This window comes from Schistocerca serialis, chromosome 7, assembly GCF_023864345.2.
Source record: "Schistocerca serialis cubense isolate TAMUIC-IGC-003099 chromosome 7, iqSchSeri2.2, whole genome shotgun sequence".
NCBI classification, from domain to species: Eukaryota; Metazoa; Arthropoda; class Insecta; order Orthoptera; family Acrididae; genus Schistocerca; species Schistocerca serialis.
Window position 1 is genome coordinate 415,859,124 of NC_064644.1, and position 27,873 is coordinate 415,886,996.

The 27,873-nt window shown below is 39.0% G+C and overlaps 1 protein-coding gene across 3 annotated transcripts in view; it reads right to left on the bottom strand.

Moving 5' to 3' along the window:
* The window catches only part of LOC126412858 (THO complex subunit 2), a 317,539-nt gene that overhangs the window by 63,861 nt on the left and 225,805 nt on the right, over positions 1 to 27,873 (bottom strand). For all 3 annotated transcript variants that reach the window (XM_050082722.1, XM_050082721.1, XM_050082720.1), the window contains exons 25-27: positions 24,663 to 24,816; positions 19,081 to 19,498; positions 18,837 to 18,880 (exon numbers count right to left, since the gene is read on the bottom strand). In XM_050082722.1, the coding sequence (XP_049938679.1) occupies positions 18,837 to 18,880; positions 19,081 to 19,498; positions 24,663 to 24,816 (616 nt within the window). The remainder of the gene's footprint in view (positions 1 to 18,836; positions 18,881 to 19,080; positions 19,499 to 24,662; positions 24,817 to 27,873) is intronic.

Here is a 27,873-nt window from a genome sequence, read left to right on the forward strand (position 1 = left end):
GAGCAATTCCCAATCCTCAGGCAGTGCACATGTTGTGTCACGACAGCTGAACATCCTGTGGTCCAATGTACAGAAGGCGCTTCGAAGAATTTTCAAATGGTATCCATACACGATCCATATTGTACAGCAGCTCGCACCACAGGATGCATAATGACTTATTTGCTTCACTCTCCACTTTCTCACAATGATTGAAGTTGATGAGGCCTGGCCCTGGACCATTCAATGGACACATGAATCTAATTTTCCTCTAACAGGTGAGGTGAAAACACAAAATTGCTGAGAGTGGGGATCTTCACCTCCAGTTACTGTGTATGAAGTTCCTCTGTATGGCGAATGTGCAACCATACACTGTGGCTTCACAGCTACGTTCATCATTGGCCCATCCTTTTTTGGACAGTTTGGCACTCAAGGACCAAAGACGTGCAGTGTTACTGTTACATGGTTTGTCAGCATGTCATACCTGCCCTACAGGAGAGAGGCTCATTAAACTCAACAGCTTTCACGCAAGATGGGGCCCTGCACACATTGCTCGTGAAGTTCTCCTGATTCTCTGAAACACATTTGCAAACAATCAAATTATCAGCCAGTTGTTTCCAAATGCTTGGCCAGCATAATCACCTGATCTCATTCCCTGTGTTTTCTGGTTTTGGGGCTACCTGAAGAGCAGGGTTTACCAGGAGAACATCCACACATGTGCTGATCTGAAGTGCAGCATATTAAAAGAGGTAGCCAGCATATCTACAGACACACTTCATTCGTTTGTGCAGAATGCAATCCGGCACTTTCAAACTCTTTTGGGCACTAATGGGTACCATATTGAGCCCCTTCTGTAGCAGTAATGGTACTGGTATGTAATGGTATGATGTACCGTAGCAGCACATTAAAAAAGTGTTTTAACTGAACTGAGTCTGCATTATTTCTCTTCCCCATGTCCTTGACATTAATGCTGGCACATTTGGTACTTGTATAGTAATTAGTTTCCATGTTATAATGTGTTACATAGGGAAAGTTTAATTACAACCACCCAGTATGTACAGGGCATCACATCACCATCACCACCACCACCACCCCCCTCAACCACTGTTGAATTAGGTTGTTAATAGTGTACTAGTTGTCAGGTATCGGTCATCAAATTCCTGTACAGTAATTTCATGCTGTTTTTCAGTCAAACAAATGATTCATTGTTCATTGTCATCACATCAATCTCAACATACTTTTATAGAAGCTCTTGTAGATGCGGATTTACTGTTTGTCAGATTGATGTACTAGAAAATCACACTTTCCAGTAGTGATCCTTTCTAAAAAGCCACTAAATATCCTGAATGACTTCTCCCACTGGTATGTGCTATTCAGTTCTGCAAAAATGCTTCTGGCACAAATAAATAAAAATAAGTTCTGTAAAGATGTATTATGAATGGAAAATGGTGACCTTTGTGTTTGAAGTGATTATTGAGGAGCAGCCACTTACTATAGGCACTAGTTAAAAGTCCTTTTCCAGATATTATCAATCACCCTTTTCTTCCTTTCAAAATTGCAGTCCTCTTTTTGTAGTGGCAGCTTTGCTCAGTGATAAAAATCAATCTCCCGTATATATTAACATTATTTGGCAATGAGTTCAGAAACAGCTGCTATTTGTTTATGTACCACCATTTATCTGTATGACGTGTCCCAGGAGGAATGATCAGTATTCATGGATATGTCGGGAACAATCATTTGAAACATGCAAGTCTAGTAAATGTGGGCTCTAATATGCATAAGAGGTATGAGCACTACTACATCTTCCGATACTGTGAAACAAATCTCTTCTACTGCAAGCTCTTTGCTTTCTATATTTTGAGAGGTGGTAGTATGGACCAACCGAGAAGATAATATGGGCTTCACAATGTGTACCGTAGGATTTATCATCCCTTGCTCATCTTCACTACTGTGAAACACATCTCTTCTACTGAACAAGAGCTCAAATCTCTTAAGCGGTGTACTCTGGAGCCCAATTTTGCAAGACTTTTTGCTTCGAATGATCGTTCCTGTCGTATCCCTGAATACTGACCATCCCTCCTGAGCATGAATGAGTGTTATGTACAGCATCTCCTCATAAACACATGAAAATCGACAGTGTGGGAGTTAGAACATCCCAGTTCCCACAGGGGCAAAGAAAGTTCTTTCCATTGCTGACACGACTGGTGTGTTGTACGTGTAGTATCGGCATGCCTTGCAGGTCCTACTGATGTAGATTGTCACTGCTGCTCAGAGAGAGCAGGCTGGGGGAGAAGATGGATAGTGAGAGTTGGGAGGGTAGAATTAGGTGGAAAGACAAAGGGGAAGGATGAGATAGAAAGAGAAGAGGAGGAGATGACAAAGAGAGAGAGGGGGAAAGAGGAAAAGAGAGAGAGAGAGAGAGAGAGAGAGAGAGAGAGGGGGGGGGGGGGTAGGATGACATGGAGAGGGAGAGTAGGGTGGATCGATCGGACAGACAGACATGGTGTGGAGGAGGTGACTGTTGCAGAGAATGTGGAGGAGGATGAGATGGACAGAGAGAAGGATACGGAGAGGACCAGCAAAGAGAGGGACGGAGAGGGGACAGACACACAGAGGGATGAGGAGGGGACAGGCAGAGAGAGAGACGAGGAGGGGACGGATAGAGATGGGGACAGACAGAGAGAGAGGGGGGGGGGGGGGAGGAGACGTATGGAGAGAGAGGGAAGAGGGAGGGATGCAGGAGGCAGATGGGAAGTGTAAGAGGGTAGTGGGCAGGTTGAAAAGGAACAGAGGGAGGAAATGATGAACAGAGAGGAGGGAGAAGGATATGTACATTGATATGGGGGAGAGAATATGTACAGAGAGGGGAGGGGGGGAGGCCATGTCTGGTGAAAGGGGTTGGAGGAGATGGGCAAAGAGGCGGGGAGAAGAATATGGGGAGACAGTGAGGAAGAGAGTGAGGAGAAGGAGATGGACACAGAGAGAAGGGGGAGGAAGGAGTGGACAAATGGAGAGGTCGTTGGAAGTAGAAGGACAGAGATAGGTGAGAGGAGGAGATGGACAGTAGGGAGAGGGAATTGGCTTGAGAGACTGGGAGCAGAGGATGGCCAGAGTGACTGGGGAGGAGGAGAAGCAAAGAGGGGGGGGGGGGGAGGATGAGAAGAGGAGGACATCGTTAGAGAGAGGAGGAGCAGACAGTCAGAGAGAGGGAGAGGAGGAAACACAAGATATGGACAGTGAGATGAGGATGAGATGGTCACAGAGGGGGAGAATAAGATGGACACAGAGAGAGAAGATTACACAGAGAGGGGGAGAATGAGATGGACAGAGAGAGGAGTTGAACCCAGAGAGGTGGGTAGGAGATCACAGACTGAGAGATGGTGGAAGGGGAGAGGGGAGAGGGACAGAGGGTCAGGGTGGATATATATACCATACAACAAGACACTCAACAGTCGATACATCATATGGGAAGTTCCTATAGTTGGAAAGTTACAGACAGCTTTCAACTGTGAAGTGCTATCGACTAAAAAATAAAAACAACAGCCATCAAAACAGAAGCAGAGACACTGAGGTGTTACCATAGAGACATTCACAAATTAGCCTCATCTGATGATGTGAGGCAGGCGCAAGGGTCAGCAGCACCCTGCATAATGCATCTCTCCATATTCATCTCACACCACCATGGCAATAAGATAAATACAAATGGATAATGTTTGTTTGTTTGTTGCCACTAGCATTCCTGTACCAATACAAATACCATTCATTCCTCACAGTGGTCCATAATGTGCACGTCATGCCAGGCACAGAAGACGACATACATAAACTATTGGCCATCAACACAGCTCTGGCAACACTAAGGCGTTGCCATCTGCACACACCTAAATTTGTGGCAGTGCCACACCCACTTTCTGGCTTCACATCATACCAACATGACTACAGGAGTAAGTACAAGGAAACAACATGTGGGGGCCTCAGAAATAATTCTGAAACTTACTATTCTTGAATTATTACAGTGTCTGCTGCTGTCACAGTGTCTATGAGGAAATATACGGCAGTTGAATAATGTGCCCATAGTCCAAGAAATATACAAAAAATGGCACACAACAAAGAACCCAGAAATAAACACAAAACTTGCAACTCTGCACACCACAGCTTCTACACGTAGAGCCTCAAACATGGACCATCACCATGACATCCACTTACGTTATGAAAGAAAGCGAACTACTGCATCAAGAGTCTCGGAGATGGAAAGAGAGTGCGTCACCAGGTTACAGCATAAGAGAGAGTGAAGTGGTGTGGCCACTGCCATAGACAGAAAACAGTGTGAGGCCAGATTACAGAGAGCATCTACTTTTAAAGACTCAAGAGTCACTACAAAAAAAGGTTTGATTACAAGTAATTAGAAAACAGTTGCATGATCATGAAGTTCACATTTCTGTTTATTATTAGAATGCTTTCACTTGAATATAGTAAAAACTATTCACAGCATGCTGCTGTAACCACTGGAAAAATGGAGACATTGTGTTGTCAAAGCCTCCTCACATTTGTTGCAAGAACGATCAAGTACAACTATGTCAACTGCAACTTCCATCACAAGAACTTCTCTCAGACGGGGGGTGAGGAAGAGGTGAATATAGAGAGGGAGGTGGGGGGAGGGGGATGCATGCAATATATGTGTTGAATGATATGCAGACAATGCCAAAGGGAAAGGGCTGGATATGATATGAAATTTTTCTACTTCCCTTTCCTGAAATTTCAGAATCAAAACTTTGTGTGTCAGGGTTTCCCTGTACATCATGTCTTCTTTCCTTAAATAAATTTTCCCTAGCGTAAAGAGCAGTAGTATGTCCAAATACCAAAGATGCTTCAAGATGTATGAGAAAAATTGTATACTTCTGATCGTTTCTGAAATATTGTGTATGTCATATCAAATCTGTTTATTTATTTTATTTTTCAGACCTAGATTATATGCTGCAGTTAATTGGACACACTTCAAATGATCAAATTTTGCAAGGTCAGTGTTTGCATAGAAATACTGGAGAGAAAGAGAGTGGGGGGTATTTAGTTTGTTCAGCAATAAGCTTTCCTCCTCCCAGTACCTCCCTTCAAAAGAATCTTTAACCTTTTCTAGCCTCATCTCCCACTCCATACATTGCAAGCAAATATTAAGCTGCTGAACACTAAACTATTTGAGTTAAGCTACAGTTCCCTGTTCAAAGATTTTCAGATAACATTTAAAAAAGGGTCACAAGAAAATACTGTGTTTTCCAACATCTCATTGGATTTCTACATCAACTGCAACAATCTACCCTTTCTTATCCTACTTTTATGTTGTAAAATGTATTCTTCATTATAAAAATATCATTATTCTCATTACCAATTTGTTTTAATTTTGCTATAAATTGGAATCTTATTTTATCAAACGCCTCAAAAACAATTACAAGTGTGTGAAATTATGAAAAAAATACACAATCATGTGATGGCACCCAAGAGGGTTATTTCTAAAATTTAAATAACTTCATATTTATCTTTCACATGTCATTCATAGAAATAATTTCAGAACAGATATCATTAAAATTGTTTTAAATTCATCCGACCACTGATATTTGTGTTCTATTTATGTCACACTGAAAAGCTGTAATAAAGCCTCTTTCACAGTGCAGTCCCAAAATCTGAATAGTGTTCAATATGTTGCTTAAGCCTCTGTAGTTCAATTTATTTTATTATTTTTAGTGTATCCTAAGCTTTATCTGTAGTATGATTGGTCCTGTTTTTGTACGTATCATCTGCCGTACTTTGGTAAACATAATGACTAGTGAATGGTGGGCTCCATGTGGTTCCCAAGGCGTGCAGCGACCGTAAACCATAAAATTACCAAGTTTGCAGCAACCAGTTGCAAAATCATGTTTTATTTATTCACTTTTGCAAATTGATTTCAACTGATTAACAGCCATCTTCAGTGCTTCCAACCAATATGTGTCCTGAGTAGTAATACTGTTTCAAGCAGAGGTCAAAGATAAATCTTTATCTTTATCTTTGACCTCTGCTTAATACAGTATTACTACTCAGCCCACATACTGGTTGAAAGCACCGATGATGGCCGTTAATCAGTTGAAATCGATTTGCAAAAGTGAATAAATAAAACATGATTTTGCGACTGGTTGCTGCATATTTGGTAATTTTAATAATGCTTAGTGTTGAAGTAGTATGTCAAAAGACAGTGTTGTACTATTCACAATAGATACATTTTCTAGATTTATCTTAGATAATTTGTTTAAATTACAAGGACAAACAGACTTAGGACAGTGCTTAGTTCTGAATGTCTATATACTTGTTACACAAGAGCCTGACACTATTTTTCACTTTTTAGTAAGACAGTTAAACATTTCTGCTAGCATAGCAATTCACTTTAATGAGATTTATAATACACGGTAATATGTAACTAGTGTTATTTTAAGTTTTTGCTTTTGTGTATGTTGACTTTACTTGGAAAGGATAAATGCCTCTCTCTCATCCTCACACTCCAGTTGTAACTCATTCCAAAAACTAAACACCTCTTTGATAGTGGGTTTGTGTTCTATTTACTGTTTGTTTATTTAGTGTATGATGTTACAATAACCATCAATCCCAACGTAAGTTGAACACAAAAATATATTTACAACATAGAAAATTAAATACAATGAAGCCAGAGGGTTTCAGTCTCTCACAGACAGATGTTCAATCCTTCTAGGTAAGTAATTTTCAACTCTAAAATAGTATTGATTGTTCCACGATTTGTGGATGCTTTAGTTATATCAGCGTTAACTTTGTGCCTTGATTTACCCAAATTTGTCTGAATAGTTACATCTTGTGCAATTGTTGAAAGTTTATCAGCATTGTAACCTGTTCATTTGTGCAGTAATTTAACAAAGTTCACAAATGTGGCAAGATGATTTTTTAATGTTTGAACTATGACCAGACATCACGGAACTCCAAAAAGGTTAAGTCATTACCTGCTACTGTGTTGAGGGACTGGTAGACATGATAGTAGAAAGAGAACACTATGATCTCACAATGATACCCGCCATCAGATAAAACAACAATTAAAAGTGATTGGATAGTAAATATTTAAATCTGAAGTTCAGAAATTTTAAAACGCATGGGCAATGTGTATTGGATATATGGATTAGAAAGTAAACTAATTATAATCACAAGCAGAACAATTTGGTTAAGTCCAAATGGTATATGACTATGAACTCACATAGATAAAAAGAGTAATCAGCATCGGTTGGCTTAGATTGGTTTCTATGAGCCAGGAGTGTTTACACACACACACACACACACACACACACACACACACACACACACACTAAATATTTGTACACTGCTACCATGTAAGTTATTCCTGATGTCTAAAACCATAGCTTATTGTTCTGCCCCTTCTTCTCATCAGTGATTTCTACATATTACTTTCCTTGCCAGGAAAGTCCTCATTTTTTATAAGGCCACTTAATTTTCAGCAACTTTCTCTAATACCACACTTCAAATGCTTTGAATCTCTTCTTTTCCAGTTTTTCTGCACGCCATGATCCACGTAACACAAACATAACAGTCTCTCACTCTTTCAAAGAGACACTAAACTTGAGAGTCTGGAAATACTCTGAGCATACGGCGATAGTAATACAGCTTGGCTATAATGTGACTAGCAATGCCAGAGAAAATGAAGGATGTGTCACCATCAATGTGGACAAACAGAATGTAAAGTAATACCGAAAACATTACCAGACAATCATCCTGAACAATTCGTCCCATAGTTCATGAGAGAGGCTCCCTGGCTATAAACAAGACTGTCACTAAGTAAATGGGGTTTATACCCATGACACTACTACTCCATGATCAAGGGTCAGTGAAGGCATTAAGTTCATCAAGAAAGCTGCAGAGTATTCATATTTGGTAGAACTGATTGGGAGCTATTTTCAAGGATCTGGAAAGAAGCAGCAAGAAAATTTAGTTCAAATTCAAGAAACGTAGAAGAGCTGTTGTTAAAACTCAAACACATCACACCCATGCTCAAGATAAGTATTGTACTAAGTAAGGTAACAGTAAAACATAAAGAATTCATCTTTGTTTAATGGTACTATTTACAGAATGGTGTGAAAATTAAAACTGTTACACTCTCAATGTAAAAGACAAGTTACAAAAAATAATACAGGAAACTAATGACAAACCTATGCATCTGTAAGAAGTGCTGAGCATAAAGCTTACAGTAATTTTCACATTCTGATATTGCCAAAAGGCCCATCACTACAATTTCTGGTCCTTCGTTAAGTCAATGAAAGAATCTACACCATCCATCCTAACACTCTGGATCTGTCTGATGATGTATCTGAGGACATCAGATGGAAATAGTATGAAACTCAGCACTTCAAAATGTATTGTTGGATACTGGCTTACCAAAGCTTGATCAATGCACATACTAAAAAATGAGAGATATTAAAATAAGCAATCTTTATATCAAAAAACACTTCAAACTACTTAAACCTAACAAGATTCTGTGCCCAGGTAGCTCCCAGAGGATTTTGTATTAAATACAATATGGAGTAACCCAACTAAGTGGTAAAAAGCACAAATCACTCGTTTACAAAAGGGTAACTGAACATATGCACAGAATTGCAGACAAACATTCCTAACATCCACTACTGAAAGATCCTTGGGAATGTTCTAAGCTCGAAGATTATGTTGTTCCCACAGGAAACGACACAAATTTCAAAGAATCAGCAACAGTTTTGTAAAAACTCCATTGTGAAACACAGCTCATGGTTGTTTGCACAAGATATCTTACAAGTAGGATGTGCAACTGAAGTGAGACCATTTCATAGCTTTCTGAATTTTTGATGAATGTAACATGATAACTATAAAGGAAGGCATGTTTTATTAAAACACACACACACACACACACACACACACACACACACACACACACACACAGAGTGTGTGTCCCAAGGAAGCATATATGGGCTGTTATTTTTATCCATTTACATAAATGTTGTAGGAAGGTTCTAGTAGAATGTAAGTACTTTTGGATCAAAGGGGACCACTCACCCAAAAAGCAGAAGCATTAAGCTGACAATAGGTGTGCGCACCCACAGAAACACACACACACAAAAACACACACACACACACACACACACACACACACACACAGACCAATTTCTAGCTTTCGGGTTATCCCTTAATGAGCTAGAGTAAAACAAACAAAGAAACACACACACACACACACACACACAAACAAAAAAACACTTTCTAACACACTATCTACCTTTGCAGGGAGAGGTATTGGAGGTGGTTAGCTAGTGGCTTGGGGGGAGGCAGGCAGGCTAGTCAGTCAGGATAGGAATGTGGAAGGGAGAACTGGCAGGTATACGGGCTAGCCATGTAATGCCCGGTTGTAGGAGGCGGGGGGAGTGGTGCATGCTGAAGGAAATACAGGGATGTGAAATTGGGAGGAGGTGTCAAGATGACGGAAGGAGGAACAGTTGGATGAAGGGTGCAGGGACAGTGGGTTACCTGATATTGAGGCTAGGACAATTACGGAAGCAGAGGATGTATCGTAAGGATAACACCCATCTGCATAGTTCAGAGAAGCTGGTGGTGGAGGGAAGCATCCAGATGGCCTGTGTTGCAAAGCAGTCTTTGATACTGAGCATGCTGTGCTCAGCTGCACGTTGTTCCACCAGGTGGTCAACTTTGTTCTTGGTAAGAGTTTGGCAGTGGCCATTGCTGATGGACAGCTAACTGGTAGTCAAACCAACACAAGAAGCTGTGCAGTGAGGGGCGCCTCCCTCCGCGCCACTAGCCCCCCCCCCCCCCCCCCCCCCGATGTTCTCCATGACTCCACCTGACACTATTCCCATAACGAGTCCACCTGCATTTCCTATAGCTCACAAAAGATAAATTCACCAGCTAGAAAGTATTTTCCCTTTTGTGTGTGCCTATCGGTAACTAATTGTTTGTTAGATGGGATCAGCATTACTACTGAATAGTTCATTGAATATGCTCTTGTGCACAAAGAAATATTGTTGCTCGATGTTGGTATGGAAATGTGGAATGACCTGAGAGTATTACCACACTTTAAAATTGGATGAATGTATGATAACGCCCATATTAAAAGAATGGCCTCAATAGTATCTGACTGCAAGATTAGTGACAAATTTTCAGAGCACATCGCAGTGTACAAATATTTAGTGTGTTAGTGCGAAGCAATATGCAAATGGCAACCTGAGACACATTGTAAGCGCTCAGGGAAACTGTACTGCAAAGCAAACGACATCCGAGAATTGAATACTGCTCCAGTGTTTCAGTTCTTATCAAATAAGACGAAAAAGGGGACACATTTTCAGGGACAAACCTAAAGGATTATAAAAGGTCAGTATAGCCTGTATATAAAGGTAACAGAGATGCTCAGGGAACTTATGTGGCAACCTTTTGAAGAAAATTAACATTATTCTTGCAAAATGTTGTTGGGTGTGTTTTGAGAACAGGTATTCCAGGAAGACTATCTGACAATTTTGCTGTCTCCGTCGTATATCTTGGATAGGGATAATGGGACTAAGATTTTTTTAAAAAAAAATTAAGAGCACATACTGAGGCACATAGAAAAATATTTTTGCCTCGACTCCATACACCAATGATGTGGGGGAGAAAACTGCTCATACTAAGAAACATCAAAAAAGCCTGAGGTCCTTTGCTTATATTAATGCTGCAGCTCAGAATAAAGTTGCATAGAAGCACTGACATTTACAGGTTGTTTACAAACCCACACCAGTCACTGTTTTGATTCGGTGATATTTGATTATGGGTGAAGTCAAACAACAGCTTCACAAATTGTTGCTTCTGCCAGGTGTAAAGTGCGAGCTAAAATTCAAATTGAATATACAAAAAGCTCTGCATCTGCCCAAATTAACATCATGAGTTATGCCTAATTTATGGGCTTACAGTAATGAGTAAAAGGAAAGGCTAGGCTAGAAAATGGTGCTGAATCTTTAAAGCTGTCTGTACAAGTTTGAACAATGAAAGACAGACTGGCAGGTAGAGTACACAGAATGATGAAATTGTGCAAGTGGACCAAAAACTACAATTTGATCATGACTGATGGTAAGTACTCTGGCTGATGAATTTCTTTCTTGTTGGATGCATCACTATTTACACAACAATCATCGAAAAGCTTAATACTGCAAAATGTGTGCCCAAACCAAATCTAAGATTTGGGAATTTTTGAACAAAGTATCGATCTTGCGGCCAGTGACTATTACCACTTACTGCACAATGGCTTGATGGGTTAGGGTTCAACTGCCTCAAGTCGAATGCTACATGATGCAGTTGAAGTCAGTATGCAATGTTATGAAAAGGGACAACATAGAAAATGAAAGTATTATTGTAGGAAACCAAAACTGCCAATACAAGCCTTGTTCTAGTGCTCACATTTTTTTAGTGACTGAACAGCACTTACTTTTCAAATAAACCTTATATTAAGAAGTATCCTCAACCATAAATTGTGTAGAAGCTTTTTAAGTAAATATATATTTAGAGGAAGAAGTCTCAATGTCACATGCATACAATTCTCCACGGCGATGCTGAAGGATAGGTGGCAAAGGATTTACACAGTAAACATGAGACAGATGACACAATAAAGGTACTACAGAGTTAATATCTGAGAATTATTTTGGAGCACAGGTAAACAGGACACACACGACACAGTAAAGGTACAACAGAGTTATGATCTGAGAATTTTGGAGCAAAAGAAGTATTATGCAGTCTTGACTGAACTCTTCTAGCCATGTAGAAACTCACATTATTTTGCTGCTAAAGTTAATTCTCAATACATCAGGACCTGCACTGGTATTTCTAGAACACAATCTCAATGATGATTTTTCCTCATAGCTGGCATGCAAGTCCACGAACCATCAACTTTGGCTACGGAAGGAAAGCGACAAGTAATTTGAAAGCCTGCCCTACCCCCCTCCCTTCTGCTATTCACTTAACACCGAAAGCCCAGTACTCAATGGAAATTTCATCTAGAAAGTTGCTTCATCTTTAGCTCAATACTTTCCTCCATTCTTGAATTACTTTTGCATAATTCAACTGAAAGAGATAAGGTAGCACTTTGTAAACACAGCATATTTGTTTTGACATCTGATATATATATGTGCTTCTGATAGTTTCATATATCGAAGTTTTGGACGTGTTAAGCATTGCAAAATCTTTCTGAGTATCATATGATTTCCTACTAATGGAATCTTATGCTTTCTTATAATCAATAAATATGAACAATTTCGATTTTCAGTCTGAAAATTTGATATGAATGATTTCCCTTTCTGAAACCAATTTGCTTGTCAAGATGGAGTGCTATTACAGAATTTTTTATGTAAACAGGTGACAAAAAATTTTCTCCTAATATTCTTTTTCTAGTTTCCTTTTTTTATGTACAGGGCTGCTTAATGCTCAGTGTCATTCAGAGAATTATATCTTATGAAGTTTCCTGACATCTTCAGAAAAATCTACTAATACAACCATAGTACTTTCTTTTGTCGTATTTCACAATGTTGTCACTATTGAGTCATCTCTCACTGCTTCATAATGCTTTAAAATGCCAATGATTTGTTTAATTTCTTTTGTAGATGATGAACACAAACAAGGAGTCTTCAGGATTCTGCTCAAATACCTACATCCATGTGCCTGCACCCAGCATTTGGAGACAGTTTTGGATCTATAACTGATTGTAGCTATCACATTATATCTTCTGCCTCTCTATTCCAATGCTGAAACCTGTATAACATTCTTTAATTACATGACATCCACACAGAGTTATGGTAGTATCTAATACTGCACTTTTTATTTACTTGTAGATTAATTGTTTTCTCTTATTTACAATACTACCACAAATGATGTGTACTGAGCAAAAATTTTTTGCAATTCCTAGAATATTTAAAAAATTCAGTAGTTAGTTCAGACTCAAAATGGAAATACAGTATGGTCTACTGTTAAAAGTTCAAAGAGCATATGTCTCTAGAAGAGTCAGTCTATATATTGCTTCTTCCTACATCTATCTGGTGAAAAGAACGTCAAAATATTATAAGAGAGAGTAGAGCCCAGGCGGAGGCTTATGAGTAATAGATCTCCCCACGAACCATATGAGACTGAACAGGAAAAGAGGGGAATGGCAAGTGGCACTGGTACACAAAGTACCCAGTGTCACAAACCACAAGTTGGTGGCTTGTGCATGTCTGAGCAGAAAATAACCTAATACCACCATTTTATTGGTATCCTATGTATTACCTCTTTTCAAATACTTCAAAAGTGCAAAGGAATGCACTTTTACCACAAGTTGATTTTACACCATAGTCACATCTAAGCTCAATAGTTACATATTGACAAAAAAATCATAATTTAAAATATCTCTAAATATGTCTCTCTTTCTTATGCACACGTCTCTCTCTCTCTCTCACTCTCTCTCTCTCTCTCTATCTCTCTCTCACCCTCCCTCTAATGCAGAAATGAAGGAGGAACATGAGGAATCCAGAAAGAAAGAAAGAAATAAAAGAACTGGAAAGTAGAGATGACCAGTTTGGAGGAACATAAAGGTAGTGGGAGAGGAAGGAAAGAAGAAAAAAAGATTAGAGCTTAACGTCCCATTAACAATGATGTTTTTAGAGTGAAGCATAAGGACAGACTGGGAAAAGAAATTGGCCAGGGTCATTCCAATATTCATCTTAAGTGGGTTAGGAAAACTGTAGAAAACCTAAAAGTAAGTGGGCAGATGGGGACTTGACTCACTGTCCTCTCAAATAAGAGTCCAGTGTCTTTCCACTGCACTACCTTATTCGGTTTGAGATAGGAGGGAGAAGGTGACTGCATACAAGCGTGAGGTCATTTCCACTACAAAACTTGACTGAAATAAACCTGGTAATGAGTTGTCAAACTGGTTTACGCTGCAGTGTTACAGACAAATGTACAAAAGAGTGACTTATTACTAGTTGCTATGGAACAAAAGTAAGACGGTATACAAGGACAGAAAATTGTATTAGTACGTATGCAGTTACAATATGAAGATAGTAGAGAGGATAATTTTTGGCTTTTACACAGCACTCTGCCACTAAAGATTAAGGAGCTCAAAAAACTTCACTATTCTTAGCACAGTAGGAATTAGAGAAGGAAAGATTGTCCTGGGAAGGATTACTAGTTTCTTAAGAACGTCAAGGCTCTTTCAGAATATGACCACATCAGATGAGAGAGCCTTCCACAAGTATCACATTTCAAGTGCCTCAAAGACACTCAATACCTTTACAACATTATACAAAATCCGTCATTATATATTGTCATAATAGACAGTAGAAATACCTGACAAAATATTCTATATTCAAAATTCTACAGTAATGAAAGACTTCATTAACTTTCCTTCTTTCTTGTAGCTACCTATAGAGAAATGGAAGACAATTTGTTTGTATTGACAAAAGCAGATGTTTGTGACCATGAGCTGCCTACATAATTTCTGTAATATCATTCCTAAATACTATGATCTTGTAAGTACTAATCACTGTTCTCTGTCTGTATAACCACTGGGATGGAATATGGATAATCTCTAAAATACATATAGCACTTGAATAAATAAAGAAAAAAAATAACCGTTACTGAAGGGTTAATAATACTTGAAGCAATCACTTACTTCTGTGCAAATACAATTTAATTCTTGTGAACTAGCAAAGCACAACAAAGTCCTGGAGTATGAATGCAACTGTGTGTAGGAGTATCTTGTTCTACTAAGATTAAATGCAGCCGTTGACAGGAATCGGTACATATCTTTTCACTGTTGTTTGGATCACCTCCAGAATAATGGTACAGAGTTTGATATAACTGACTACATCTATGAAACACGCTTGGTTATTGCCATTAAACTATTAGTAACTTGATAGCAGAATGTTTTTCACCCTGTTTATAGCAGATTCCTTTCTATAATAAATATGTACACCCCCCCCCCCCCCCCCCCAAAAAAAACTACACACACACACCTTCCTATAGTTTCAGCTGACAGTTTTGCTACTTTTCAACATTTTTGTTTTGTTCTTCTATTTGCCATTTCCTATCTTGCTTTCTTTACTTTATACATGTTCTTTTAATTTCTCTTTATTTTCTTCTCTTCATTTCCCAGATTGTCTATGTCTCACAATCCGTAAAGGAAGACTGCAAGTAATTTGTTTCTGTACTATACGAGATGATAAATACTTTCTTGTGGCTGTGATATTTTTACAAGAAATGTATGCTGCCACTGGAAGATTTGCAATGTTCACAAAAACAGTGCATTAAACAATATTGTGGCTAGCTGCACTGTTTCTTCTCCTTGTTATATTTCTAAACAGCACTGAAATTCTGAATGGATAGAACAGTGATAGTCAATTCTTTAATGTGATGAATATAAAAGACATATATAAAGTAAAACCTAAATTGGTTTTCAGTATTTTTTATCTTTGACAGAAGAGCCAAATTCAATACAAAAATTGAACTCAACACGTTTTACGTATTTTCGTGTGTACAAGGAACTGATAAAGATTTGAGGGAACTCATAAAGATTTGACACATACTCTGTGCAAATAAAAATAAACTGCCAGATACATATAAAAACAGGGCTGAGGAGGAGAGGGCAATGGCAGTAAATATGAATGTCCTCTAAATAGAAAATACATTCACTAAAGCAAAAGCACACAAAGCAAATTCAAATGATAAATAAATAAAAGTTATGAAAACCTTCTTTTAGAAGCCTCTCTACGTGCATTCAAGCAAACTAAGTTGACACTAACATCGAAAAAATTAGTAAAACAGTGTAACTATGAAGGGTATACAAAAGAACAGGTGTGAAACAACACTATGGGTGTAATTGAATTCTTTATTCAAATGTATTCACCGATGGCCTGAGAACAACCATTTTACTGCTTCACAAGCCAAAGGATTCACTGCTCTAAGAATCCCTGTGACTGTGACAGGAGCCAGTCCTTCACTGTGTCCTTCAGTTCATCTTCCGAGTTGAAGCACTTCCCTTTGAGGTGATTTTTTAGTGGACCAAACACAAAGAAGTCATAGAGCGACATGTGCAGGCTGTAGGGCTGATGCTCAAGCTGCTCCCACTTGAACTTGGCAATTACAATTTGTGTAACATTTTAGATCTATGGACATGCATTATCGTGGAGCAGAATCACTCACTCCATAAATAGCTCAGGCCTTTTGTTCTTGACAGACTTGCGTAGACTACAGAGTGCCTCACAGTACACTTCAGTGTTCAATGAATTTGACAATCTCAGATGTCAATAAAAATGGTGAGTGTCACCTTGCCTACTGAGGACATAGCTTTGAATTTTTTAAGGGACCACTATATGTCTATTACATTATTCCAAAGCGGCACATGAAAATTTCAACTGGTTTGTTAGTTATGATGTTTCATACCTTTCATTTGAACACTCCTTACACATGTTTAATTATGTCACATGCATTTCAATTTGAAAAAGAAACTTATAGGATATGACGAAACTTCCACAGTCAATCCACAAAACTGCTCATTGGTACAATGAGTACTGCAACATGGTAAGATGTATGATGGTAATGAGGTGGTGGCTGATGGATTGGAAGTACTCCAGTCAATGTTCACTGCGAAAAAGCAATACTATGACAGAAATTCTTTAACAGATATTGTTCAAGTAGACATGTACCTAACCAAGGATCCCTTTCAGTTTGCATAAGCCCTGGAACTCGACATAAGTGAATGTATTTATGTGCCGACTGAGCAATAACCAGTAAAACTGGGGAATAACGTATATGCTATACATTCAAAATGTTAATAGTATCCCACCAATAATACTATAAAATACACATACCTTGAACATACATGATGATTTCCAAGGTTAAAACATCATTTACCAGACAGACAGGAGAGTAGGACCGTAGACAGATAAAATAAATAAATAAAAACCAAACAGAACATGAAGACACACGTGCACATTTTCCAGTTCTATCTCTGAAGCCATAAAATACAAACAACAATTGCTTCACCTTCTTTCAGAAAAACTTACCTATTTAAATTAGTCTTTTAATTTTGGATGATAAATGGAACTAAATAGTTTAAGAACTGTGCACATCATAAAACTGTGAAGGATAAAATACTTTTTAATAGATTAACTATTTGATAAAACTATAGCAAAAAAACAGATGCAAACGATTATGTATGAAAAGCGAAATTATAACAACTTCTTATAGTAAAACACGCCAAAAAAAAGTTCGAAATACCTCCCTCTTTTGTACTCACCTACACTGGACAAAAAGGAGTGTATATGCTTCAGCAATCAATGTAGAAGACGCAGGATGTTGCAAGTGATTTTTGTATACTGGATGTCATGTTGTAATCTCAAATATTGATGTCCACTGTCTCCAAAAGGCTTCGATTCGTACCATTTCCTCTCATCATTGCTTTCAAATAATGTGAAGATGGGTCATCACAGACAATTCTCTTGTACGGGTTGATATGCTGTTTGCCTTCCCCTCATAAAATGCTTGCACTATGTAACACATCATACAAAAAACGGACTGGGATGCAAACCATAACATCAGCATCGATTTTCTTCATAAAGTTATTTCCTCCCACGCATCAAATGGTTGGGCAAAATTTTAGACTAATTCTTCTTCGTGATCATTCTATAACAGTGCAGGAGTATGATAACATCTAAACTTCCCTGCTGCTCTGTGATGCACAGGTGGTCTTTCCTTTAACATATCTGCATTTAAATGCAATAAATCCACTGCTGTATAGCTCCTGAAAATTAAATCGTTTGAATATTCCACACTCTTCAAGCAGTCTTCTTCTACATCTTTATTATCTTGATTATTCACATTCTTCTTTTATGAGCAGTCATTCATCTTGTATTTTGGAAACCAATCCAAATATTTTTCTGCTTTTCAAGGAGGGTATCTTCTTTTATAGATTTTTCTCTACAGAAATGCCAATAAATGGCTTCTTTCTCCATTAAATATCTTCTAGGATACTCCGATGTACAGATAATCACCTTCAATACATTCTGATGTTTTCCTTGACAAAATGAACCACTCTATTTAAGAGCTACCACTCTTCATAATTCCAGCCTGTAATTATTTGTTACTGTAGTTCACGTTGGCATGTCTTCCAAACTCATTCTTGAGGTGTGACTTACTCGTAAAACTAAATCTTGACATTTCAATTCCTCAGTCATACTTCTGTTGGTCTCCAATGAAAAACATATTTTCAAAGAATCTGAATGACTGTGATTAACGCGGTTGCAGCAACAGTAACCCAGACATTACCTACGAATAACTTGGCTCCACTGTTTACTGAATGGTGACTAATAGCTTTATAAATGCAAATTATAAGTTAAAGACGCCCACTGATGGTTCTCGTTTGCAACAACTTTTTAAACAAGGAACTGTATGTAAATATGAGGAATAAGGAAACAGTTTCTTTTCCAGAGCCATTAGAGACAAGAGATTAACTGTATATGACAGTTCATCAGCTAACAACTGAAAAGATGTTACATTGCAATAACTTCACTTTTTGTAGGTATCTTCATCACCAGCAGATGATGAATCTTCACAACTTACAACCACCTTCTTCAAACGACCACACGCACACACTAGCGAAATGTCACTTTCTGAAGGCACTATTTATTACATTACAAGTCCAGCCAAGTAACCTTGGAACAAATTTCTTCAGTGTGAAGAACGAAGCAGTGATGACTAACTATGCTGACCGGCCCTCAGCTCTGTAACCACAAAAACTTCCTCTGGCGTTGCTAGGAGACTTGAATACTAACCTTCGTTGATGACGAGCTGCCATCCATCTTCCGCCTCTTGACATCTGAAACCAAATAAAAATGCTGCAACAACAAACAGTGGGAGATAATTGTGTTAATATTCCAAGAAAACCGTTAAAACATAAATGAAAGATCTTTGAAAAAGATATTTTATATATAAATGAGTAAGGGCATACACACCTACAGCCAGTTACAATGTCACCTATTACGATAATATAAAAATAAATTAAAAGATTGTCTTTACCTCTATCAACAAGGTCTGGTGGTTCCTGGCTGCGGCGGTGTGTGGAACCTGAACTGGAGTTCGAAAGCGAGCTGAGATCACGGTCATCATGCTGGCTGGAAGGAGGCGGCTGGTAGTAGTGTGTGCGTTCCACGCGTTCCACTGCCGCAGCCGCCGTTGTGTAGTACCGCTGCTCTCTCTCCCTCTCACGGTCTCTGTCACGATCACGGTCACGCTCACTTCCGTATCGGGTGATGGATGCAGTCGTGCCATATTCGTCCTTGACGGAAGGTCCCGCCGATTCGGAGTAGCGATCGCGATCCCTATCGCGATCTCTTTCCCTTTCGCGATCGCGACTTCTTTCGTGGTCTCGATCGCGATCCTCTTGTTGCTGGCTCTGTTGCTGTTGCTGCTGCTGCTGTTGCTGAGGCTGTTGCTGCTGCAAATTGAGAAAAACCTGAACTTAACACCTGTTACGGAAAGAGTTACACAAAATAGGTTGTAAATTAGAATGATTTGATTACAACCATCACATGTTATTCAGCAATGAAAACAACTTGTAAAATAAAGATTTGCATGCAATTTTTCCACACCTCATTAAAAATGGTGACAGAAAACTTTTTCCAAAAATTCTTATAGTAGCTATTTATCAGTTGAGGAAAACATGCACCAACTTAAGACTTTATAAGATACACTTTCATAAAGTGTTATACCAGCAAAATTATTCAACTGGGTTCCGAAAAACAACATATACACTTGTGGGTGATGGTGGGAGGAGGTGGAGGAAGGGGGAGGAATTAACATTACAATGTATTAGTACATTGGGGGGGGGGGGGGGGGAGGGAGGAGGAGGAGGAGGAAGAGAGGGAGAGGGAGAGAGAGCTGCTTAGTAAAAAGGGCTGAAAAAAGATGGGGAGATGGCGACAGAAGCTTCCTTTGTGGAACTGCCCTAGAACAAGGTGTCTCCAAGTAGCACCTTACATCTTACTTATATAAAAAAAAGAAAGATACCTCCACAGTTTATTTATGTAGGAAAGCCTACTGAACAGCTGCCTCTAGCAAGGTCAGGTTGTTGACAGTGCATCGAAATTTGCTGAACCGTACGCTGGGAGCGACTTAGGAGCTGCCTGGTCTCCCACATCCAGGCTGGACAACAGTTAACCGTCCCCTCTGTCTTTTCTCTACAGCTCATTAAGGCGATGCTTCGGTAACTACTGGGACACGTTCAGTCCTTTCATGATTTGACAAGAGGTATCAAAATTGACTCGCTCCATGAGTTGGGAAAGTTGCCTCTCTGTCATATTGAATTAAAACATTGTAAGAGTATTTCCTTCGATGCTGGTTTCAAGTCCCGCAGCACACGCTGTAGCGGATTTGGTCGTGATTCAGCAAAGTATTTTAGGATTGCATTTTGTGTAATTTAAAGTAATAAATCTGTAAAACTTATTTTCTTTTTTTTAAGTTTTTCACTCTACATTTATATAGACGAACCTACCAAAGTGAGTAGCCCATGTCAGCTGTCAGAAACACATTTGCAGTTGACGACTTTGTAAAAATTCAATACATGAAAGGCAAGGGATTTACTCTAAACACACAAAATTGGCATATGGTCTATGAAATCTAAATGTTTGGTGACCTGTGATTCTGATTACTTTCAACAGCTCACCAATGTAGTGTGAGAATATAACAGTTATTTAGGTCTGAATATTAATGCCAAAAAGACACATTTTTGATTGTCACATGACAGCCTGACTCCTTTACAAATGCAAATCTGTGATTCAATGGCTCCTTAACACAAAGAGTAGATAAGTTTAAGTACATTGGAATGCTGCTATGTAAAGACTGGAGATCAGAGATGGAGAATGCCCGTAATGTCTATAAAATTTACGATAATTCTCAGCAGCTCAGGTCCAGACCTAAACAGAGTTTGATTTGTAAGGTGCTACATTTGGTCTGCATTTCTTATATGATTCTGAAGGATGGATGCTAAATGTGACAACTGCAAGAAGGGTCAAGACTTTTGAAATGTGAATTTACCACAGAATATTTAAAATACCATGGACAGCACGAGTAACTAACACTGAAGTATGGTGAAGACCACAGAAACAGCCAGAAATTATAACATTTATAAGAACCTAGGACATACCTTTTAGGACACCAAATATGTGCTTCTCCAGTTGGTAGTAGAAGGGAAGATTGAGGGGAAAAAGAAGATAAGGATGAAGAAGAATATCTTGTTTAGTTAACATAAAGCAGTAACAGGTTATGAAGTGCAGATACCTACTACATACTGCGGGTCACACAATAAAGATGCATCATGTCAACACCAACATTCATTAATGAATAAGCAGGAGATAAATAATTTATCAAAATAACTAACATATGTGTCACTACTATTTAAATGTGTGTGTGTGTGTGTGTGTGTGTGTGTGTGTGTGTGTGCGCGCGCGCAGCATGGAATAGGACTCAATATACAGAGTGTACATAAAGTCCAGTTACACTTTCAATTATTTATTGCACAAGAACCAAACATTGTACGGATATCACACGTCATTTTAAAGAGAACACCCCCCCCATGTATAACACCACAGTGTAATTTTCTGATAAGTCAGCTCTAGTTGCAAACATCGCAAGTTCAGGAGTGGAGTGAGCTTTCTGGGTGTTGGAGTTTGACAAAAGCACAAGATTTCACGAGTTTTGTTTGATTAACTTTTTATACAATAAGGCATCAAAGATATATACTGAAAAGCCAAAGAAACTGGTACACCTGCCTAATATCGTGTAGGACCCCTGTGAGCACGTAGAAGTGGTGCAACACGACGTGGATGGACTCTACTAATGTTTGAAGTAGTACTGGAGGGAACCGACCTATGAATCCTGCAGGGCTGTCCATAAAATCCGTAAGACTACAAGGGGTTGGAGATCTCTTCTGAACAACACATTGCAAGGTATCCCAGATATGTTCAATAGTGTGTCATGTCTGGGGAGTTTGGTGCCCAGCAGAAGTGTTTAAACTCAGAAGAGTGTTCCTGGAACCACTCTTTAGAAATTCTGGACGTGTGGGGTGTCGCATAGTCCTGGTGGAATTGCCCAAGTCTCTCGAAATGCAAAATGGGCATGAATGGTTGCAGGTGATCAGACAAGATGCTAACGTTCATTTCACCTGTCAGAGTCGTATCTAGACATATCAGGGGTCCCATATCACTCCAACTGCATGCGCTCCAGACCATTACAGTGCCATCACCAACTTGAACAGTCCCCTGCTGACATGCAAGGTCCATGGATTCATGAGGTTGTCTCTATACCCGTACATGTCCATCTGCTTGATACAATTTGAAATGAGACTCATCCAACTGGGCAAAATGTATCCAGTCATCAACAGTTGAATGCTACATCTACATATATACTCCACTAGCCACGAAGTGGTGAGTGGCGGAGGGCACAATTCGCGCCAAAATCTTATTTCCCCCCTCTGTTCCACTCGTGGATCACATGAGGGAAAAATGACTGTCTGAATGCCTCAGTACGAGCTCTACTTTCCTTTGTCTTTTAATGGTGATCATTGCGCAATTTGGAAGTTGCTGGTTATAACATATGCTCTACATTCTCGGCGAAGATAGGCTTTCGGAATTTAGTGAGTAGCCCCTTTCGTTTAGCGTGTCGTCTACCTGCAAGTGTGTATCACTTCAAACTTTCTACGAGATTTGTAATGCTCTTGCAATGGCTAAATGTACCAGTCACAAATCTTGCTCTTCTTTGGACCTTCTTCATCTCTTGAATCAAACCCAACTGGTAAGGGTCCCATACAGACAAACAGTACCCTCAGATGGGCCGAACTAACATATTGTATGCTATTTCCTTTGTTGAAGGACAGCATCGCTTCAGGATTCTACCCATAAACTGCAATCTAGAGTTCGCCCTGACTGTTAATTGTGCAATCTGATCATTCCATCTGAGATCATTTCGAATAGTCAGACCGAGATACTTGACGGATGTTACCACTTCCCAAGACTAGGCATTTATTTTGTACTTGTACATTAATGGGGATTTTTGCCTTGTTATATGCAGTAGGTTACACTTACTAATATTTAGAGATAACTGCCAGTCATTACACCACACATTTATTTTCTGCAAATCCTCATTGATTTGTTCACAAGTTTCGTGAGATACTACTTTCTTGTAAACTACAGCATCATCGGCAAACAGTCTACTGCCACTGTCAATACCATCAACCAGATCGTTTATGTAAATCGTAAAAAGCAGTGGACCTATTACGCTGCCCTGGGGCACACCTGAAGTTATGCTTTTTCTGATGAAGTCACCCCATTCAGGACGACATACTTCTCTCTGCCTGTTAGAAACATTTCTATCCAACCGCATATGTCATTGGATAGACTGTAAGTGCGCACTTTTTGGAGCACGCGTCAGTGTGGAACTGAGTTGAATGCCTTTCGGAAGTCAAGAAATATCCCATCAACCTGGGAGCCAGTATCTAGAGCCTGTCGCATATCATGCACAAAGAGGGCCAGCCGTGTCTCGCTTGACCACTGTTTCCTAAAACTGTGCTGGTTTCTCCAGATGAGCTTCTCAGAGTCTAGAAAGGACATTATGCCTGAACACAAAATATGTTCCGTGATTCTACAACAAATCGATGTCAGTGAAATTGGCCGGTAATTATGTGCATCCGATTTTCTCCCCTTTTTATAGATTGCAATGTTGGTGTTGACAGGCCCAGGCAAGGTATAAAGCTTTGTGTTGTGCAGTCATGAAGGGTACATGAGTGTGCCTTCGGCTCCGGAAGCCCATATTGATGACGTTTCGTTGAATGGTTTGCACACCGACAATTGTTGATGGCGCAGCACTGAAATCTGCAGCAATTTGCAGGAGCGTTGCACTTCAGTCACACTGAACGACTCTCTTCAGATGTTCTTGGTACCGGGTTTGCAAGATCTTTATCCAGCTGCAGCGATTTTACAGATTTGATGTTTTACCTGATTCATGATATTCACGGTACACTCGTGAAATGGTCATACGGGAAAATCCCCACTTCATCACTATTTCAAAGATGCTGTGTCCTATTGCTCGTGCAACAACTAGAACACGACGTTCAGACTCACTTAAATCTTGATAAACTGACATTGTAGCATCAGTTATCGATCTAACAACAGTGGCAGACGTTTATTGCCTTACAAAGGTGTTGCTGACCGCAGTGCAGTATTCTATATGTTTACATATCTCTGTATTTGAATATGCATGCCTATACCAGTTTCTCTGGTGTTTCAGTGTAGTATTAATTAAGAAACTGCAACTCGTAAGAAAGGAATAAGTACGGTGAACAATTTTTTATGTAGCGGAGGTGTAAAGCAAAGGACAGTCACATAAACAAACAGTTTAACACTGAAGGTTCTCAAACTTTGTCAGTTGATCACATCACCACCCTCCCCCTTCAACATAAGGCTTCATTGCCCCTTCCAGTGAAACCAAGAAGAGGGGGAGGAAAGGAAGGGTGTGAAGGCTACAGACCGGAAATTAGAGAATAGGTGTACAGTGATTTTCCATTATTATTAAATAACACAACTACTTTGTTTTTGTGCCACACTTACTCGATACAGTCTTTCTTCACGCGGTATTTTCTCTTCCTTTTTTTCCTTGGAGCGCCTCTCCCTTTCAGATTCCTCCCTTCGCTCATCTTTCTTTGTTGTCTTTTCCTTTGGTTCATAATCTTTGTCTTTAATTTTTTCCTTCTCTTTCGAAATTCTGCAAAATAAATTTTTAAGTGTAAAAGCAATACACGTACTGATTTATACACATCATAATATAAAAGTTGTCTTGCACATTTCTAGTAAAAGAGAACAATAACTAAAAACCTTGACAAGAGTGACTAACAAACATAATGCAGAGTAACGTACATATTCTGTCTGCCTCTCTGTCAAGTAATAGATAGTTTACAAAAAGTCAATCTACGAAACCAGCATAATTATTTTACTAATTGTAAGAGAGAGTAAAATGATACCTTACAGTTCCAAGGTATTAAAATGACAAACAAACAGTAATAAAACATTTTAACAGATATGCGGATTTAATTAATTTCCACACTTCATGAGTAGAAAGTGTCTTTCTAAACAGGTATTAGATATAGCAAGAGCACACCTAAGATCTGAGTTAGAGGGGAGGGCAACTCATTTTAGTTATCAATTAATTGTGAAATTTTTAAATTTCATGACAAATAGTTTTGGGTGCACTTGCTGCTAGTCAGTATCCAATTTATTTTCTGCCTTTCTTCAAAACTGATACTGAATTGATCTATCTGGTAGTGTAATGTCATGAAATTGTTGAGACTAGTATTCATACTCCTGCTACCAACACAGTCACACGTCTACTTTGACTATGTTTTGTTTAACGGATTATTATGTCAGAAGGTGTGTGTGTGTGTGTGTGTGTGTGTGTGTGTGTGTGTGTGTGTGTGTGTGTGTGTGTGCACACGTTGGAAAGCTTATCATTAAAGTAATAGGTCTTGTTAATTATCTCTGACGAGCAAAATGCAATACACAAGGATAGGCTGAAAAGTAATGCACACATGCTTGTAGAATGCATACAAAATGACACTGAGAAACGTGCCAGGTGGCATGTGGAACCTAACTTCTCTCTCTATATGCAAGTGCAGTTTGAATGCACTGTGTACACTAAGTGTATTTTGAATAGCAGAAGTATAGAGATGTGCTACAGTGTTATGTAAGTGAGTCAGTGTACTGTTATCACATTTTTAACTGCTTCTACAGAGATTCATTGCCATTTAAAGGCTGTTTATGGCGACTACCGCAAATTGATGGATAGTAAAATTTTGTAGCCGATAGTCTTGAAAAGCCGTATTTGTTGATGAACACGCAGTGGACCTCCAAACACAGCCACAGATGATAAAACTTCACAAACTTGTTGATGATTTGATTCAAAATGTCTGGCGAATCATATTGGAATATCCAAGGATTGTAATGGCTTCATTACTGGTCAACTAAGCCGAGTCCACACCCTCCTTACCCCCCACAATCTTGTGCCTTGCGGTTTTTATATTTTCCCCAGTGTCATCTTTCTGGGACTTTGTTGATTAGGAGACCATACATATCTGTAAGGCAGACAGTCTTATCAACAGGGATGCAGGTTTTCAATTAGCACCACCTGGAATCCAGCATTGGCTGCCATTAAATCAAAACAGGAAAAACAAGAACTTCAATGCAACACACTGCTGAGATTTAATTCAGCTTTTAACCACAGGAGCGTTTGGCAACACAGTCACCGTACACAGCGCATACACGGAAGGCCTTTCTGCGGCTCCCAGCGGGGGCACTACGAGTGCTGCTTTCCTTCAACTGTGAGCGTCTTCCAATGCATGCATATTGCCAGCTCCTGGCCTGATAAATTTCAATATCGCCACTCAATTATCATCAGTGGTGTCTTGCAGCAGTGACAGCAGCAATTGCCACCACCTGAAGATGTCTAGCAGCTACATCGATGAAATATTTTGGGATATATACAGTAGGATCCAGTGGCAAACCTGAGAAGTGTATTTGTGATACAGTCAAGCCTGTGAATTTTGTACAAAGAATATAACCTACTGAGAATAGATTACAGGAACTTACAAGGCAGGTGGCAGAGATGACTAATTACGCAGATGTTAAACGTACTGAAAGGACTTCAAGTAAATTAGTGGGTATAGAGAGAATAGGACCCGTTCTACTGATCTGAAGGTGAAATTTGAGGAATCTGAAAACTACGGAGAATTAAAAGGATCTACTATGCCCTCACCCAGAATGATAGGGAATGCCAATGAGTGATGGGAGGAATTTTGACTAGAAGTTTCCATGTTTCTAGCATGATGGGAAAATGTGTCCTGTTGTCCTTTTATGAACATTGGAAGACGTTTTTTCACTAACGAATCATAAAAAGAAAAGAAAATTTGTAAAAGAATAGTTAAACGCTGGAGCTGGAGAATGAGGAGACCTTAATGCAAAGGAGTTCCAGAATTGGAAAAATTTTGAGAAGGAATTTAAAGAGAAATATTGGTCTGAAGGAGTACGGCAGAAACTAATCGTAGAATCACTGGACCCAAGACCATATATTCCTAAATGGGACGAGTTCTAAAAACATTTTGAATGGCACCCAGCAAAGGTAAAGTTCTTAGATGAGCCAATAAGTGATAGCTATCTAATGAGAGTATTAATCAATCGGACGCCCATCTACATACAGGAGAACATGATAAGAAAGGAGTGGCCAAAAGTCACTTCAATTTTAAATTGCTTGAAACAATTGGGTACCCTTAATAAGTTTCATAAAGAAGAGAAATGGAGAGAGAAAGGTCATAATTCAAGGGGGAGACTAAACCTCACCAGTGACCAACTGTAAGCAAAGGAGTTATTATGATACAATAAAAAAATAAATTACCAGGTACTGTAGGGGGTTTAAATATAAAATGAGAAGAATAAATGGGAACAGATATTATGAAGGGGAAATATGTACTAACAGAAACTGCTGAAGCTGACAAAGTGGAAAAACTCAATGGACAAAAAGCAATGGGTCTCTTTGAAGAAATTAATACTGTTAAACTAGGGATGCCGCCTTTCACCAAACCTTGGGCTGGACAATTTCTTGATCATACGGAATGAAGAAAATGCTAATAGTTTACTACAACTATCATATAACCAATTTGTTGGACCTGTACTTTCTAAACACATCAAAAATTATTTTAAATATTGTGTTAACACAAAAATAAAGAAAGCGTCTTCATCTTTACATTTTTATTTGTAATGTATGGATAGGCCA